At 34.2% G+C, this 19,088-nt stretch overlaps 1 protein-coding gene across 15 annotated transcripts in view; it reads left to right on the forward strand.

Moving 5' to 3' along the window:
- The window catches only part of GluClalpha (glycine receptor alpha 1), a 54,320-nt gene extending 36,657 nt beyond the window's left edge, over window positions 1–17,663 (forward strand). For 6 of the 15 annotated variants that reach the window (XM_088263607.1, XM_088263606.1, XM_088263598.1 and 3 more), the window contains exons 4-10: window positions 1,489–1,559; window positions 10,307–10,376; window positions 10,893–11,129; window positions 11,987–12,121; window positions 13,386–13,538; window positions 14,350–14,639; window positions 16,206–17,663. In XM_088263607.1, coding sequence (XP_088119733.1) covers window positions 1,489–1,559; window positions 10,307–10,376; window positions 10,893–11,129; window positions 11,987–12,121; window positions 13,386–13,538; window positions 14,350–14,639; window positions 16,206–16,436 — 1,187 coding nt within the window. In that variant the 3' untranslated portion in view covers window positions 16,437–17,663. The remainder of the gene's footprint in view (window positions 1–1,488; window positions 1,560–10,306; window positions 10,377–10,892; window positions 11,130–11,986; window positions 12,122–13,385; window positions 13,539–14,349; window positions 14,640–16,205) is intronic. The other 9 variants (XM_088263609.1, XM_088263612.1, XM_088263601.1 and 6 more) reach the window with 5 other exon arrangements.
- The last annotated feature ends 1,425 nt before the right edge of the window (window positions 17,664–19,088 follow it).

Raw genomic sequence — 19,088 nt, forward strand, 5'->3', positions numbered from 1 at the left:
AGCTTGAAGCTTCTAAATAGATTAGACTCTCTAGGTACGTACTATATAGCAGGAATCATTCTCCGCTAATCAAACATCCAGTTTCCATACCTAGATTAGTATGACTGTATGACAAGGCCTAGCAGGGAAATATTTTTGGCGGCAATAACATCACAAAAATATCCTCCTGAGTATCATCGATACAGCACATTGTTGTCTCGCGGAGACTCGAGTCACACTTGTGGTTTGCGAATGTTCCGAGCACCGCCTCCGGGGGCTACCCGACACGACCAGAAACACTTTCCAGGATTTATCATTTTACGTTTTAAATTTGATTTGGATAATTAGACTTCCAGTATTTTCTAGAATTTCATAATTTTTGTTTTGGTTATATGTGGTTTTATTGTTGGTCTTAACAAGATGTCTAGTTGGTAACTATCGTAGAATTTTTATATTGGTCAGAAATCGTAAAACGTTCCTCGTTACAATGTCTTGGTTTACTTCATTGTGTATCGCCCGCGGGCACAGTGGCTCATATTCGCTCCACCCTGCACCTGCGAGCGGACCATCTACATATCTAAGAGTAGTATCCCAAACCGCGACGAGCAGCTGCCTTCGCAGGCCATGGTGCAGGTGTAGCGAACATCCGCGACTGTCCATCCGCGCCGAGCGCGCTCCGGAGGTCCGCCCGGACCCCTGACCAGTTGACAATCATCAGCTCGAACCGCCGCTCTGCGCTCTGCTGGGTGTGCTTTACTCGTTTACTCATTCTAAATTTGGTTTTCCTTAATAGTTGGTAACACAACGTGATTATTTTCTGTTTTGTCCTGAGATTATTGTACGCACAGTTGAACTAGACGAAACATCACGTTACAACACCGTTTCTATTACCATAGTCGCCTTGTTGATTGATTGGCTGTAATTTTATTTCTCTCTGACACTTGAGTACGATCACGGAGAATGTTTAGCCGTAAAGAAACTTGTTACTCCCTATGAATAGCTACTCGGCTGTCGCCGCTACTCGGTTGTCGACTGGTTCGATGTTGTATCTATGCATGCTGGTTGAGACCTTCCTTTTACATCATCATCATCTCGTTTGTCACGTACTGTATTCAGTCTATTCTCATTCAAGTTAGCTCCATTAACATTATTACTATCAAAATGATTATTTTGATTAAACACACAAGTGCAAATTTCTACACTCCAAGTTTACGCAAAAACACCCGAAGGTAAATTTGACACTTAAATCACTTAGATAAATTCTGCTAGAAGTCTTTTAAACTCGACATGGGACAACAATTCTCAGAAAGTAATGTATGAATTCAAACATGTATTATTTTGTACCCCTTTACACTCCACTCGGCGACAAGGCCTGAATTCACCAATATCAGAGTAAAATGAAAATTTAACTGGTGATTTTTTTTTCAGGAATGTACATAATGAAACAGATCTTAAATTTTCATATTCACATCAAACATTAAACGCCCGTATTTTTTTTTATTTTATAAGGCGACGGCCCGACGGTTGTTCGTGTCAACTTCTTTCTGCGATCCATCAGCAAAATTGACGATTATAAAATGGTGAGTGAGACATTGCCACTGGGCTCCATCCTCCCCGAGCTTCGTGGAATCCTCTTTGGCATTTGCTGCACCAGACACGATGTTGCATGCGCGTCTCCCCGTGACACTCAATCACTTTGGGAAGGGAAACGCGAATACTAAGAAACGAATTTCACGCGTGTCAAAAATCAAAATTGTTAAGTAAATATTGATGTCATGAATTGTTTATTCCTTCATAAAATGCTGAAGAGATGGTTTTAAAACGATGGCCATCATTAATATAAAATTTATTATCAATTATTAATCCTCAGTATGTCTCTACTACGATTTTTTCTTTTATTATCTGGGAGGAGTGATTAGATTTATTATTTCAAAATGGTTTGGTGTCATGGCGGAGTCTGTGGTGTCGTTGCCAGAGCTCGGAAGGCTCTACTTGGCCGGTGGGATGCAAGTCCACCGTACTGTGTCTCTGTTCGTGATTCTGATCTGTTTTACATAACTGTTAACACACTAACGACACAGCGTTGTATTGGATGTCTGATATTGTAAAATTGGGATACTAATCAATTGTGTTTACTAAAATATTGATGTTTCTTGTGGCTATAATTATTATGGTCACAAACAAAATAATCTAATCTCTTTTTTGTCGAAAAGTGGAAATAAGCCGTTAAGTGAAAATGCGTATAAGTATACGTATATATTTTTAAAACTATAATTAAGCAAATATTAAAATTCTTGACACACATTAAAATATTGACTGACCTATTTTTTTTCATAAAAAAAAATTGAACTACATTCTTACTTTTTTGATAATTGTATCGACTCTATGTATCTACTAATTGTATCGACTATGATTTTTGTTCATCTAATTGTTGCTTTGTATCATGCCACACGGTCAAATGAAAATACATGTGTCAATCCGAATATCGGAAAGAGCTGTGTAGGCATATTTCAGCATCTTGGTGAAAACATTAAAAACAAACGAATATTTTAAAATGTACGAGTATGGCATAAATAATAAGGATTGTCAAAGTAATTTGTGGTGCAATGATTTATTATAATATAAACAGTACCTTTCATTTTTGTAAAATGGTGCAATAAATATAAAATAATTACACATTCCTGCGTAAAAAATATATTTACGTATGCAGATGAAACTGCCTTAAACACGCCATCTCTGCTTTTATTTCCACTTGTCGATAAAGCAGACTTCTGTCGCAGCGCCTTACAGCGCATGCGCAACTCTGGAATAATTTAATTATTAATGGAACCAAACATGATTATTTCTGGAACTAAATGTTATAAATAATTTGTTATTATTACTGGATTCACGCCACCTGACAGCTGACAGCACCTCGAGGAACCCCTACTTCATTCCTCGGAATAACACATTTTATACCAAATTTCTAACAATTCCGCTTCAGCAATTGCACCAATATTCACCCCCAACATTACACCCAGTTGTCTATCGAGTTCTTAAATAATTTATGTCTTATCCCTTTCAAATCCAATTCCTTTTCATCACTTACCAATGCAATCAGGTATTCAGCATAGACAGCACATCAAAGCTTACAAAATCTCACACTTGTATTATTTTTTAATTATAAATAATACCCTTCCATTGCGGGGAACAATTCATGTTTTCTAATAAATTAAGAAACATCAATAATACTTTAAGGAGTACTGTCATTATAAAAAAAATTAACCATCTCATCAAATTATCGGTCATTATAGACTTCAGCACTTCATATTCATTCATTCATTGTTGTGAATCGGTCTCGATGCATCATCATGTTCGCCCATTTTAGTGTCATTCATCCAACACTCTTCAACGTCTATAACATCCATCACAAAATAAAACATAATATGTAAAATAAGTGCAGAATTTATACTGCTTAGTTTATGTGTGTTGAGAATCTTCTATCCGAGGTCATCGATTGAAACGATAAAACTACATCCTAAACTAAACTTTAAAATGTTACTAGTTCATTATTAAACCCGATAGATATAAACTAAACAAACATTGTTCTGAACTTATATCAAAACTTCGTTACGATTTTCCAAGAAAGAAGATAAGTGCATTCAAGAGGTGCATTCATATTTGACTCCCGACTGATATACGTAACATCATATCTCTTATTCTTCTGCTTCTGTTTATAACCTAAAACATATCGATAAATTACAGATAATATATAAATTAAGTTTCCTTTATACAAATTTACAAAAAAGAAAAAAAACATGGGATTGTTTAAAAAATAATTCTGAATATAGCTCATTATAGAATATGCAATATTTTAAATGCACAGCAAAACGATGATAGATGAACATAAACAGTATAAAATGGAAGAAGATAATCACAAGCGAGAATGGGATATTATGGGAATATAAAAGAGAAGAATTATGATGAAAAGCTGTGATATAAAGGTTGTTGGAACTACTCGTAGAAGCCTGGAAGGATCGTAGAAGACATGATATCATTCGGTATACTAAATAATTGATTCTGGGAATACCAGAGGTCAGTACAATCGACATGCATGAACCAAATATAACCAGATGCATGAATGTAAATGAAGAACTTGGTTGAAACTGGTCTGAGAAAACATTAAACATGCATAAAATTGATTCAATGTCATATTTTTTAATACTTGTGGCACCGGCTTCTTGGCTCATTAATACCACATAAATAAAACAATGTATTTGAACAACTTCAGAAGTAATCTATGTAATTACATCAACACCATTTAAAAAGTCGGATTTTGGTGAGAATGGTTAAGCACAACTAACTGAATTCCATACAAAAATAAAGACCGTTTTGAGAAAACAAGTGGAATGAAGAATAACGATGGTTGGAAGAGACACTCCCAACAAGTCGTAACAGGATTTGTTGGAACGGGGCTTTGACTCGTCAGTATAAAAAACTTCATGCCCGCGTCATGCTGAGACAAAACTTAAGTGATTAAAAGTTAGATGAAGGTGGTGCTAAAACTAATTGGGAGAGTTAAAATTCATTTGTTAAATATGTACATAAACATTGTTTAATTTATATCTAAACTGTCAAAGGTTTTACTGAGAATAAGTTTTAATTGCTTCGTTAAAATCTGTTTCTACTTCGGTCGGTACATATTGTGGACAACTTCGATCTATGACCTCTGATTTTATGTTTCTTTCTCTGTTAATGAGTCGAGGATGACATAAATCTACTTCCGCGGAGTCTGTGTTCCATGTGGATGGCCTGTGCCTGCGCTTTCTCTATTGTTTGTATCGTAATTGTACTAAACCCCGACTTACCCAACCCAACCTAACCTCACCGAACCCAGCCTAACCCACTCCACATTCCACATCATACAAACTTCCAACTACCTCATCAGCTTTTGTCCAAACTAATTTGAACTTTGCGAAGCCCTCGTCTGTTAAATCCCAACTTTGGCAAACAATATTGTATATTAATTAGTAAATTAGATTTCGTTGTCCGTCAGCTCTCAATAAAATAAGAGTAATTTCACATTGTCTACCTATCTACATAATCGACACAAATTTTACCACTATTAAAAATGAATTTGTTTTTAATCACTTTTTATAACTCGTTATCGCTACCAGGTTCGATCGAAACTAACAATTTCTTCCGTAAAAACGTCTTATAACTACAAACTGTATTTTTAACAGTTTTCAGATATTTTAGTAGTAAAATTTTACTAAAGAAAATAATTCATGTGTTTTTTTTTGTTTGTTACATTTGTTGCTTTCGTTCTGAAGATGGAAAAAATTAAAAATAAATAAGCACTTAAATCCTTGCGAAACAATAAAAAATAGTTACCAGTATGAAAAAAAAATGAGGATGCAGTTTTAAAGCATAACTACAAAAATATTTTAAATATTCTTACCTTATGTATTTTTTAGTAAAAACCTCGTAATCACAGTAATACAATTCGCATCTCGAAATTATGTCAAATCCATCTAGTTGCTGAATCTAGGCGACAAGACACTCCATGTTATACAGAAGTCAAGCCAAGAGAGCCCTTGTCCAGTTGAGATACACAAGGGCTCTCAGATGTGCATGACGTTAAGGAATATATCAATCAAAAGTTCCTGGTGTCGTTTACCAATCATTTCGCTTCACGGTACATACGTTTGGTGGATTATAACCTGGTGTTAAGTCTAGCTTTCATCTGTGAACATGCCTCATTTCTGAGGATGGTGACTCCTTTGGCGGCTTCCAGTCCGACTCTTTTGTAGACGAGTTCACTCCACCTAGAAAAGTTTTGTTAACTTTGTTATATATTTAAATTCCAAGTATTTTTGTGTAGGGTATATCAATCATCACAAAGTTAATGCTTCACATTCATTCATCATTATATAGATTCCCATGGAGCGTTTCCTAACTGATCCCAACCTGCCTAAGCTAACCTTGCTAACCTTACTTAACGTAACCTAACCTGACCTACCCTAATCCTGATCCACCTAACCAAACCTTACCAAAGCACTCGTGTGAGTTAGGCCGGGTGTTGCCCGCTACTGTCACCCAGTCTTCCATCACGAGGTAATTGTTTTTGTATTTTCTTTGTACTTTGGTGGACTGATGAGCATTTGGTTGCAATCTGTTGAAGATGTAAGAGAAAATCTCCCTCATCGAGATATTCCAAGCATGATGTGGGTAACGTGTCACTTACTAACTCTTTTCTATAACTCTATTATCATATTCTGCTTACACTCCTATAATGTTAAAAGCATATCCAAAGTACTTACGTATTTTAAAAAAATATTTGTATATCAGACCGTCCTACCCCCACAAAACCAAAATTAGATTTAGCTCCTTGGACTTCAGCTTAGTACTAAGAATTCATCCACTGACATTTAACGTAAACGCAAAATAAGTTTATTAAATACAAAAAAAGTTTATGAAATACAAGAAATTAATACTTAAAACAAAATTAACCTTAATAAGCTCGACTAAGTCTTTGGGATCGGCTCAGACAGTATTAAATAGTTGGAAAAAACTGTCTCTGATGTTAAAAAATATTTTCTCATACTTTTAACATTAGGGGATTGAAGCAGAATTGACCTTTCTATTGTTTTTCTTCTCAAAACTGCAATGGAGATTTGGTGAACGTTCTGAGAGATTTTTGTATCTTTCGGTAATCATAATAACCAGGTTAAAATAAAATAAGAACTTTAAAAAAAATGAGGTATTAATAAGAACTAAAAGACCAGTCGTTTCTAAAATACCATAGCAGTTTTGTATAGTTGGTCATGTCAACAATGACAAATAGCTAGTCACATGCAAAAATTAGTGGGTGACATGATCAATTTTTGTGTATGTACAATTCGCTACTGCTTTATGTTAGTAAGATTTAGTAAAATTATGGAAATACTAAATGATCTGACTACCTTACTCTTGGTATGCCACGGATTATATCGCAAAAACTCCTACCACAATCTAAATTAACCACGTTTTAAACATTTAATGAAACGTGGTTGGTAAGAGTACCTGATTTATGGACGTTCCTTTGTTTTGTCGGAGATTCATTTCCTTTCAAGTTCTTCAAAAACGTTGAATCGAAAGAAGATAATAACATATTTATTTTGTTTTTCTTTCTACATCATCTAAAGATTCATATTTAGTAATTAAAATTATTGATAGAGTTGGCCGAAGGCATAAAGATGTATTTTTACCCCATTTTCCAATGAATTTTCAAGTTGGGTAAGTTCTTAGGGAAAACAATGATTTAAATTACATGAAATACCAAAACATTGTAAAGAAAGTCTACTGGTTTTACACAAAACATGTTTAAATAATTATATTTTCCAATTTGTCAACTGTTAAATTCAACAAAATATTTTTTTAAATTGTGAGTTGGGTACAATTAAAACCAACCTTTTTTGTAGTTTGTACATGCACTGACCATAGGATGTACCAAGGCTAAGGTAGTCTATCCACACTAGAATACATTACAGAACGAATATATGTGGAATATATTGGTTCTGTAGTCTGGTTGAATCGATTTGGATAAATGTTGTTGCCTGCTTTTTGTTTGCATGTTGCCTTGACGCTTCTTTGGAATGGGTTTGATTTCGTTGTTGTTTTCTTTCGTTTCTTTTATTTATCGTTTGATTTTTGATTTTATGATTTGTTTTGTATAAATTTTCTGATGTTTTCCGAAACTATACTACACCTCGCTACAGGTATTGATTTTATTCGTGTGTAACATTACCTAATTGTAAATAATAACATGATTTGAAATTTTTTTAAATTGAGTTATTCATCTCAAAAGTAAAAATAGTCAAGATTATTATATATATAAAAGAGTAACTATTTTTTTTTATTATATACGAGTACCTTTTAACAAAAGTACAGGATTTTTAAAGGATTTTTTTAAATATAGAGAATCTTTGCAAAAACTACACTAAAACCTGCTTTTTTTGCAATTGCAAAATCAATATGGCCTTGTCTTTTTTTCTTTTTTAAATTTCAAAGAAAATTTTCTTGATTTACAAAAATATTTGATTTCAAAATTATTTCCAGGTAAGCCTGATTGGCTCGGGTTTGACAGTGGGAATCAAGTTGTGGTTGAGTAGGTATCAACCTAGAGCGTCCTACTCGAAGCTCGCAACACTAGGCACAGAACCACACTCGACTCAAAGATGAAGACGTTATTGAGGTTCTAGGTATATGGAAGTCTTGGCCTTTAGTCATTGGCTAGCTACAGTGATTACATTTTAAACTTATCGTGATTGACAACCATATGTATTACTCATTGATATCACCGTGATTGACAACCATATTACTCAATTCATATTCCATATTCCTATCTCATTAACTTCCTCATCTTTATTGAGATATTAAAAAATATCTTTTTTAAGTGGAGTTAAACCCAGCATTTGTTAGAAACAAAATTGGATAAACTCAAAATATTGTTTCAATTGAAATTAATTACGATGTTAATATTTCTTCTAACATTTCTTAAAAATGTGTGCTTCATTGAGAGGCAAAATAAACTAAATTCATTCTCAAAACTAAATTTTTCACGGTAAATTTAATCTTCAAAAGATTATTTTTTACAAAAACATTGTTTGATAAATATTTTATTATTAATGGTCTGCTAAATCGTATTATTATTTACAATTAATTGTATTGCTAGCCAGAATCCAATGTATACATAAATTCAAGAAAAATTTTCAATTCATGAAAGATTAAATGCTATTAAATTAATAACTTAATTACTTGATGTTTTCAATACTGAACAGATTGAAAGAAAAAATATTATTTGATGTTGAATATTTGTCTTATTTACCGGAACTAATTGGCATTAAAATCGGCCTCTGTTTATCCTCATCTGTTAACTTGTCATAAAAATTGACAGTGTGAGAAGAATTGGGAGATTTGTGGCTGTAATTTATAATTCCGGCAGATCTCGACTTAAATGTCCGGACTATTTATTAAGTTAGCTTTCTGCAGCTGGGACCGGGCCAACTTTTAGCATTCCTCGCTTATCCCGCATGTTTCTCTCACATAACAGATCTGTCAATTTAGAGACAGAAAGCTGAAATTATACTCAATCTTTCAATGTTGAAAATGTTTGTAAGAAAATAATACTCCCCCCGAATCAACTAGCAATCATTTTTTGATGGGAAGGCATAACGGGATAACTACAAATTTAATAGTTTTAAACAACAAAAATATGCACAAAAAAAATACAAAATTATCTAAAAAAACAATTATCACAATTTAAAAGCAAAAAATTGCTTCTTATTTTATAAATAAGAAAAATAATTATAACAGCATGTGAAATTGGTTAATAAATAGCATAATTTTTCTTTTTAATTATATGTATATCTTACTCTATGTCAAAAAGAACTATAAAAATAGCTCCACTGCATTTGCAAGCGTTACTTTATCTTCGTTAAGATTGAATTTGTGTAGCAAATAATAGCATTAATCAATTTCCCGGTTTCAATTTCAAGGATACCAGATAATATTAAGAAGTAAAACATAACACTAGAAGGAACCAGGTCCTAAAAGATGCAGTAAGAAGAAAAAAACATTAAAAAATGTCAATTGTATTTAATATAATACCGATGTGTATAAATAAACATCTGAAAAAACTTTTAAAAAACTACAAAAGTACTCTTATTTTTATCCACGCTTCTACAGTTATCTTAATCTTTTATATTCGCTAGATGGAGGTTAGCAAATGTTTTTTTTAAACATCAATTTTACAGTTATAGCATTATGTCTGCCCATCAAAGAATTGATAAAAATATATTCCAATGCACTTGAAGCAAACAGAGAAGATAATCTCCAAAATAATAACAGAACACCATAATGTGAAAATTAGAATAGTTAACAGTAAGAATTCATCATAAAGAAGTAAAATCATTATGTGAAACACCTAATACAATATTTTCAAAAATACTTGTATTTTACTTTCGACAATATGGAAATTACCATGATTTGGTTATTTCTAAATTATCAAGTAAATAGTTATAAATTATTTAAATAAATTATAAATAAGTTATAAATTATAAATAAATTATCAAGTAAATAGTTGTATTCTTTTGTAACTCCAAGACTAGATTATATATCTGGGAATTAAATTATAGAGATATCCAACGTTTGCTATAAATCTTCTCTTTACGTTTATGGAAATCCGTTTTTTTCCAATATTAAAAATACTTTCTTAAATCATTGAAAACTTTTAAAAGAATACAAATTAATGTTTTTTACTGCCAAAATTCAAGTTCACAAATTTCATGAATCTGTAAAATTGTAGGAGTACAGCGTTCAGCTGACTTTCCGAGAACAGTGGCTCGATGAACGACTCAAGTTCAACGACTTTGGGGGTAAGTGGATTCTTTTCACAGTTTTTCCAACAGCCGTACTTCTTTGTTATATGCCTTAGCCATGGGTTTCTTCTTCCTTCAACCCTCAATCTTTCCCATTGGAATTATTTGATAGCATTATTAATGTTATCATATGATCACATTATAAATGCTATCAAGATATCTGTCCATATGATTCATCTGTCAGATCTATGTGGCTTGTGATCGATCTTCCTTTGTCTGTGATTTTTCTTCCCATGTTACGTCCTGTTTTATGATTTATCTTCCAATGTTATGTTCTTATTGTGATTCACCTTCCCATGTTACAATACATTCAGTTTGTGATTTATCTTCCCATGTTAGTCCTATTTGCGTTTAGACTTCCTTGTGATCGTTACTAACTTGTGATCGATCTTTCTTTGTCTATAATTTATCTTCCCATATTATCTTCTATTTGTGATTTACCTTCCCATGTTACGTCCTGTTAGTGATTGGTATTCCCTATTGGTGATTTATCTGGGCATGTCACGCCCGCAGGTCGCCTCAAGTACCTGACGCTGACGGAGGCCAGCAGGGTGTGGATGCCCGACCTGTTCTTCTCCAACGAGAAGGAGGGCCACTTCCACAACATCATCATGCCCAACGTGTACATCCGCATCTTCCCCTACGGCTCCGTGCTGTACAGCATCCGCATCTCCCTCACGCTCTCGTGCCCCATGAACCTCAAGCTCTACCCGCTTGACAGGCAGGTCTGCAGCCTCCGGATGGCCAGCTGTAAGTGATCATCCAATCATCCTCACACATTCACACTCACATTTCGCAAGTCAGTCATTGATACCCTAGCCTAGACATTTGGAGTATAAAAATTCACGTACTAGAATTTGGACATTTTAATTCGTATGTAAATATATACATATTTATAAAATAAATTGTTTTTTTATATACTGATATGTATAAAGTTAAAAAAGGAATAACATTCTATTTGAAAAATAATATTATGTAACACACAGCAACAAAAAAAACAGAAAATTTGTCTTAAACGTGGTATGCGTGTATTAACTCAACTAGCAGAAACATTTAGACAAAGTCATTATTTTTACTATCGGCAGTATTTTCATGGCATAAAATGGGATTGTATCAGATAATATTTACATATGAAATCGGTAGTGATAATAACTAGGGCGGGTCCAAGAAATCCCCTATTTCCCCTAGGTTGTTCATAAGATTCGACTCGTGATACCAAAGAAATTGTGTGTCCAATTTGTGAGATTCTTGCAAATGTGGTGAGTTCATTACATTGGTTTCATTTAACCGCGACACATATTCGAGGTCGCGGACCAATTTGAATCATTTTGCACAAGAGAAAGAAAAATCGCCTTCAACGTCATTCTTCCTTTTAGAAAGAATTTTTAAATGATAATCAAAATACTGATAACGTCAAAACCACACTTTGGCTTGCAGCAAAATAATCCATCAAACTTAATAGTACAAGTCCGCTTTAAATGGGAGGAAATAAAACAAAATGGTAGAGAGAACACGCAAGGTGTAGTCAAATTCTATTAAACGACAGGAACTAAAATTTGTCATGATTTAGATTTAGATTATTTTATATAATTGATCTTTCTGCGCAGACGGCTGGACGACAGACGATCTCGTGTTCTTGTGGAAGGAAGGTGATCCGGTACAAGTTGTCAAGAATCTGCATCTTCCAAGATTCACCCTCGAGAAATTCCTCACAGATTACTGCAACAGCAAAACCAACACGGGTAACTTTACAATTATTTTCTATTTTTTTTTGTAAATAAAAATAATACTTGACACTGACAGAAACATCCTTTCACTGGTTGACTGCCAAATAAATAAGCAAAAAAAAAAACTTTACAAAAGTGATAACATTTTGTTCATGAACATATAATATATTCAACTGAATAAAATAATTCTTAAAGCCCAGCATTCGTTGAGTCGCAACTGAATTTTCTCTAAATCCAGGTATCATTTTACGTAATTGATTTTTTTCATAAAACACCGTTTTTGCATTGAACAAGTAAGTTTTTCTTTGAAATAATTATATGGTTTTGATAAGAAAAAAGTTATTGAAAGGTAATGGGTAAAGGTAATAAGTCAAAAAATATTATTTTTGACTTATTACAAGGTAAAGGTAATAAGTCAAAAAAATGTAAAAATATATTTTCTTTATATATTCTAAAAAAACAAAAAAATATCCAATATACATTCACAGACATGTGACCTCTCCGGTGGTCTCCGGTAGAATGAATGCGACTTGACGAATGCTAGGCCTTAAAATAAGAAACAGAAAAAAACACTTTCAGTGCTGAAATTGGACATATAAGTTATTATAAAAATAAATAACTGTTACCGTTATCAATAACTTAAATTTCCGTTACTGAAAGTAAGATAAATAGTTCTTCAACATCCGCGCAATTATACGATACATACGAAAACTAAATATCTGTTTGTACGTTTTATAAACAACGTGTTCAAAAGCAATAAAAAACTTGATTAAAAGATTCAAATCCCGCGCAATCACCTAAATTATAGTTGTTTACCTTTTTTTCTCTACACATCGTAATTCTTGAACATTTCACTTCATTTAAATTGTTTTAGGGGGTAACATTTTAACGGGAAATACTTGGAAAATAAATAGGTCAAGAACTATACCTATTCTTCATTTTCATGGGAGAGGCCTTTTAAAGAACTCATTGCATATTTATTGCTTGAAAGAGATAAATGAAAAGAAAAACAAAGCAAAAGAAATGCTTGAAAGAAATAATAAAAACCAACGCAAAAGTTAATATATTGTATGTAATAAGAAATATCATTTGAATTAAGTATATAGGGTCATTTTTATAAAATATTACCCCAAGGGCACATACTTAGCTGTGACATTACATATATGATAAACTGAGGATAAAATTATTTAGAAAAATTGCGGAGCGTCTGAATATTTGACTGTCATATATGGTACTTTTAAGTATGTTACGAAGTTAATGACATTTTTATTGTTTTCAGGTGAATACAGTTGTCTGAAGGTGGATCTCCTCTTCAAGCGAGAGTTCAGTTACTACCTGATCCAGATCTACATTCCCTGCTGCATGTTGGTCATCGTGTCTTGGGTGTCCTTCTGGTTGGACCAGGGAGCTGTACCCGCCAGGGTATCCCTGGGTGAGTCATGTTTTCCAGTATTTTTAAGGAATATTCAAACTCGATATTCTAGAGTGCAATACCAATCCATTAGAATCCCCATTACCTGTGGGAAATTATTACTCTTCAAAATACCTTACCAAGAAAGGTTCACTTTAAAAGAATTCCTCTCTAATCCTCTATAATCATGCAACGTGGTGTATATTGATGAATCTCTTATGACCTTTATTTTTGTAATATTTTATCATTTCACACTTTATTTTAGGTATGCTTAGTTAACTTAACGATAAAGATAGCAAAGGCCGTATAAATTTTAGTCAAATTAAGACACAAAACGCCGAACACTATATAAGTGGAACGGGAGGCCTGGAATTGCGTTGATTACCAATTGATAGTCTGTCTTCTTCGGTTGAGTTTCCTGTGGTTTTCTCATCACTCAGGTAGATGCAGAGAAGTTCCAATGAATAGAGCACAGCCGACCCATTCTTACCCACATCTTACTTATTTCTAACACAAAGTTATAAAGTTGTCTGAAGTTTTAGTTTCGTTTAGTTTTTGAACTAGCATGTGAAATAAGGTGTCAATTGAAATATGAATACGATTTCCGAAATTTAAGTACCTAGTGTGGTCTTGTATCTACAAGTCCACATTATGTAAATTGTAAAAGTTAATCCAACCTATGCCACGTCGTTAGCCCCGTAAATACCCAGACATGTATATTCTTCATCTTCTATGTTGAGATATCAATGTGTTATTAGATTTCGCCATCTCAGTTTTGCATATATCTGTAGAACGATTCTATATGGTACTGGTTGTTTTCCGACGTCGGCAGGTGTGACCACGCTGCTGACCATGGCAACGCAGACGTCGGGCATCAACGCGTCGCTGCCGCCCGTCTCGTACACCAAGGCCATCGACGTGTGGACGGGCGTGTGCCTGACGTTCGTGTTCGGCGCGCTGCTGGAGTTCGCGCTCGTCAACTACGCGTCGCGCTCCGACATGCACCGGGAGAACATGAAGAAGAAGCGCCGCGAGATGGAGAGCGCGCAGAGCATGGACGCCGCCTCCGACCTCATGGACACGGACAGCAACACGACATTCCCAATGGTGAGCCCCGACATGGTACAGTATATATGTGTATGTCTTACAGCATGGCTTACTAACTCTCTTTTACGGCTTATTCCCACTGCCGGCAGTACTCACTTCCAAGACCGAACCTCAATATCACTTGAATATCAAAGCATTTCACTTAATGTAACAAAATGTGCCACTTAGTGTGTCACTCAAAGTAACAAAATGTGTCACTTAAAGTAACAAAATGTGCCACTTAATGTTACAAAGGTTAATGTCACTCAATGTAACAAAATATGTCCCATTATGCTATAGTGTCATTTTATTTTAAATGACGTTACATTTATTGTTACGAGATAAGTCACTTTAATATGTCTTTTGATGTTCCAATACTTAATGCTGCATAGTTATTATACGATTATAGATAGGTAGCTTGGTATTACATAATACATAAAATTATCATATGCACCGCATATTTTTTCTAGTCGTGTCACTTTTGAGAAATGGTATGAAACATGTCATAATGTTACATGATAAGATATCGTGTCGCTCTGTCCACATCTCTAAAGCAAGTTACACTTGAAAAAAAAGTATTTTTATTTCCTTGATTGTCACAATCTCGGTTATGAAGTGAGGATTGCCTGTATTATTATTTTTTTGGCAACACAATAATGGGTTTAAAAGTTTCCCATATTACTATTACAAGTTAAAACTAAAAGAAGTAACAAGGAATGGAATGGACTCCACCAGGATAATTTCATCAGTTTTTAGATGGAAATGCGCTGTGGGAGTAAGTTCTTGAAACTCTAATATAATTACAGATTCTGTACTTACAAAACCAAGCACAGTCCACAGTTTCAAATGGTATTTATTCATGAAAAACTCATTACAGTTGCACTAAATATAACGAAAATAAATCATATTAAAAAACAAAACAAGTCAGTAAAGTTGGTGTTTACTTTAGGTACAGATATTTCATTTTTTTGCCTCATTGCTGCTATACCCATCTTTCTTTCTTAATATTAATTATAAATCCCTTTTCTATTTATTTATTATCAATATGTGTTAGTGCACACACTAACACAATCTTTCGATATCTGCTTATCCTTGACTGTTATAAATCATAATGACTTACTGAAGCCAAGTTGCCCAATTTCGTCAGGAGATTTTTTGTCTCAGTTTGTTGTTTTCAAGAGAAAACGCATAGTAAAACAAAGCGAGTAACCAAAACATGGAACAAATACTCTTTTGATGAGACTTTTTCTATTGAACTGTTCTCAAAAATACTTGATACTGACCCAAAAAGTCTTCTGCAATGCAAAAATGTAAATTTTTATGGCCACTGGTTTTTGAAAAAATAATCTCTTTTGCAAAAAGATGCCACTGTTGCGGATCGCATTGCATCATCCGTTATTTGTATTTATGTATTTCCTGACGTACCATATAACTAGATGAAACGCGATTCGAAATGTAGTGAAGAAGAGAAACAGTTATATCGACGTCTGTCTGGACTCGATAAGAGTACCACGCCATTTAGTCTGCGCAGTAATGGCGATCGCCATTACGGTGAGAACATCCCTCGGACCCTGTGATTATGTAACGGAAATAACTCCCCAGAAGCCGCTCGCGCGGCGCGCGGGGGACCCGGCCCTGGAGAAGGTCCGCCAGTGCGAGGTGCACATGCAGCCGCCGCGCCCCAACTGCTGCAAGATCTGGCTGTCCAAGTTCCCCACACGCTCCAAGCGCATCGACGTCATCTCGCGCATCACCTTCCCGCTGGTGTTCGCGCTCTTCAACCTGGTCTACTGGTCCACGTACCTGTTCCGCGAGGAGGGCGAGGAGAACTGATGGGTGCAGTTCCTTCTGGCCGCCTTCTGCATTTCCTTGTGCGTCGTCTACGTTCTCATCTTCTTCGCCCGCCCCGAGGGAATGCTCTGAGCCGTGGGCTGACTCCGAGTATCGCCTTGTTCATTCCGTTCATCACGCGCCGTGTCAAAAGTCATTATTGCAATATATTCCCGTCGAACGTAGTTATGCAGAAAGGCCAGAATACTGCCTCCGAGCGATCCGTGCGGTGCCAACAGTAGCAATAACTTCTTTTAACATATTCACTTTTGACTACTGCGGAATATGCTCATGATCATATTTTCTGCGTCTATTATACCGAGTTTAGTGTTATAACCGAATCCGGTTTCATTTTTCAATTAACGATGAAATAACACGGTCAGGTATCGCAAACTATGATGATGAGCATTGTCTGAAGTCGGAACAGTCGGCGTACTTGATTTAGGAGATTCACGAATGTGGGAGAAGCCTTTGTAAATGCTTAGTCTATAGTCATCATCTACCCTCCCTTCCTACCGTAATATTGATAGTATGTGATATTTATTTTATATATATTTTAAAAAAATATGCGTAGGTGTTTTTAAAAATGTGACAAAATATTCGAGTTCTCGTTATCTCGACTTATCTTCGCAAACATATTTTTATGACAGTTTGAAATATCTGCAGCTGGCTACTTTCTGCGTAACTACCCTAAGTTTTTCGAAACGGAATTTGAGCTGGAAAATTGGAAACGGATCTTAGAATGTACCCATCGGCCATGCGCGTATGTGCGACAAGAAGTTCTAAATCCGCCAATTTGATCGCTAAGGCAAAGGTTTTCTTCCGTCAGGTTGATAATCTAACGTTATTTATCGAATTGATATTGAAATAATGATTTTATTCTCATTTATCCATCAAACTATGTGAGAAATCAAGCCCCATCCCCGAGCATGTTTATTTAATGTGTACTGCTAATAATGATCATCTATGTTAAATGTTAGACCGTACCACGTATAATATTATAATTACATACAAACTATATATCGCAAAACTCTTCATGTAAAATTATGTTATAAAAAAATAAGTGTATAGAGCTTAGAAAAAGCACATAAGAGTGAAAATACTCGTATTAAAGAGTAGATTTACCCACACATGCCACACTACGATTTCATTACATATGTAACTATAAAACTATCCTTAACACACATAATTATACTCTCGGGTTTTTAATAAACCTTTATTGAAAGAAAAGAAGCGTGAATGATTTAATTATTACGATAGTAAGTAATATAAGATTATATAGGATATAAATATTTGTGTGAGACATGAATAGTCGATATATATAAAAAGAATTTATTAGCGATAGATAAAAATGTCATCAATTTTATCGGTATGTTGTGAAGGAATCCCTACCATTTGTTTATTTATTAATACTACGAATATTGATGTTTATATTTTATTGTTACGACTATAAAATTATTTGTATTATGTAAGATAGCGTTGAGCATATAATGCACACCTTTTTACAGTCTCGACTTATCAGGAAAGAGAGATCTACTTTATTTTAAAAAAAATATTTTTAAAGTATACATCTGTATTTAGTAACAAAAGTTTGAGCATAACATTCAAATTCAACAATTTCGATGCTCAATTTTTCATCCACTTATAACTGAATTGAAAAAATTTATGTTTTACTTGAAAGTAGTGGTTCTTTTCGGTGGAAATTCACTTTAATTTATAGTGTACTAAGTCAATATTAAATTAACTAACAGGTGCTGTATTCCTCTTACGACCGGTTTTACTAAGCCTTTTCAAACTTTCGTTATGACACTTGGTACCAGTTTTAACTGATATTTGGTATATCATTTATTTCCAACGGAAGCGATGCCGAATAGTTGGCTGTGTGTTTGGCCAATATAATATTATTTCAACACCCCATATGAGAAGGCATTCTGGCAATTTTCTTCATCAGAATCAGAAATTTTGTCAGGGGGCGCTAGGTCAAAAGGGTTAAGAACCTGGGTAAGTCATTATGTAAAAACATGGACCAGTATGATTGTCGAGCGGCTTAAGTTAACTAGCCGTCAAATATACAATGGGTAACCATTTGTTTTCACTGCGACAGTTATGAATTATTCCAGAATTTTCGGATGTAACTTTCAGTTGCTTTTAGCATCCATAATATATTGATGATAATTGCGTTTTATTAATTGATTTACAACATGCACAGAACAGTACAGAGAACTGCATTATCGCAAGAATTATAGGAAGGACTTTACTGATAATCCAATAAAACGTATGACCACAAGTTCTTATTGGTTAATGTGTAGTTACATTGATGGAATATAAGTAAAGCTTTTTAAAATCGGACCTTATTAATTTAAGGTATCTAGATCAATGAATATGCCTGTTATCTTATTTAATATTAACTTAATATAAAAATTAACTTGCTCGGTAAATCTCAAAATATATAACAGGGTAATTCGACATGCTTACGATCTTTCTACCATCAATCTTTACTTTTAGACTTTATTACCTGCTTTTTTACGTGCCGAACCTATATCTAATACAATAAGTTTAATTATTAATGATATCACCCATGTATAGAAATTCAGGAAACAAGAAATCTGTTAGCGCATTCAAATCCTTGTTTTCGGGAGGTCAACAATGGATTTG

The sequence above is a fragment of the Brachycentrus maculatus genome, unplaced genomic scaffold, assembly GCF_059751285.1.
Source record: "Brachycentrus maculatus isolate JH-2025_06_01 unplaced genomic scaffold, ASM5975128v1 h1tg000201l, whole genome shotgun sequence".
Lineage (NCBI taxonomy): Eukaryota > Metazoa > Arthropoda > Insecta > Trichoptera > Brachycentridae > Brachycentrus > Brachycentrus maculatus.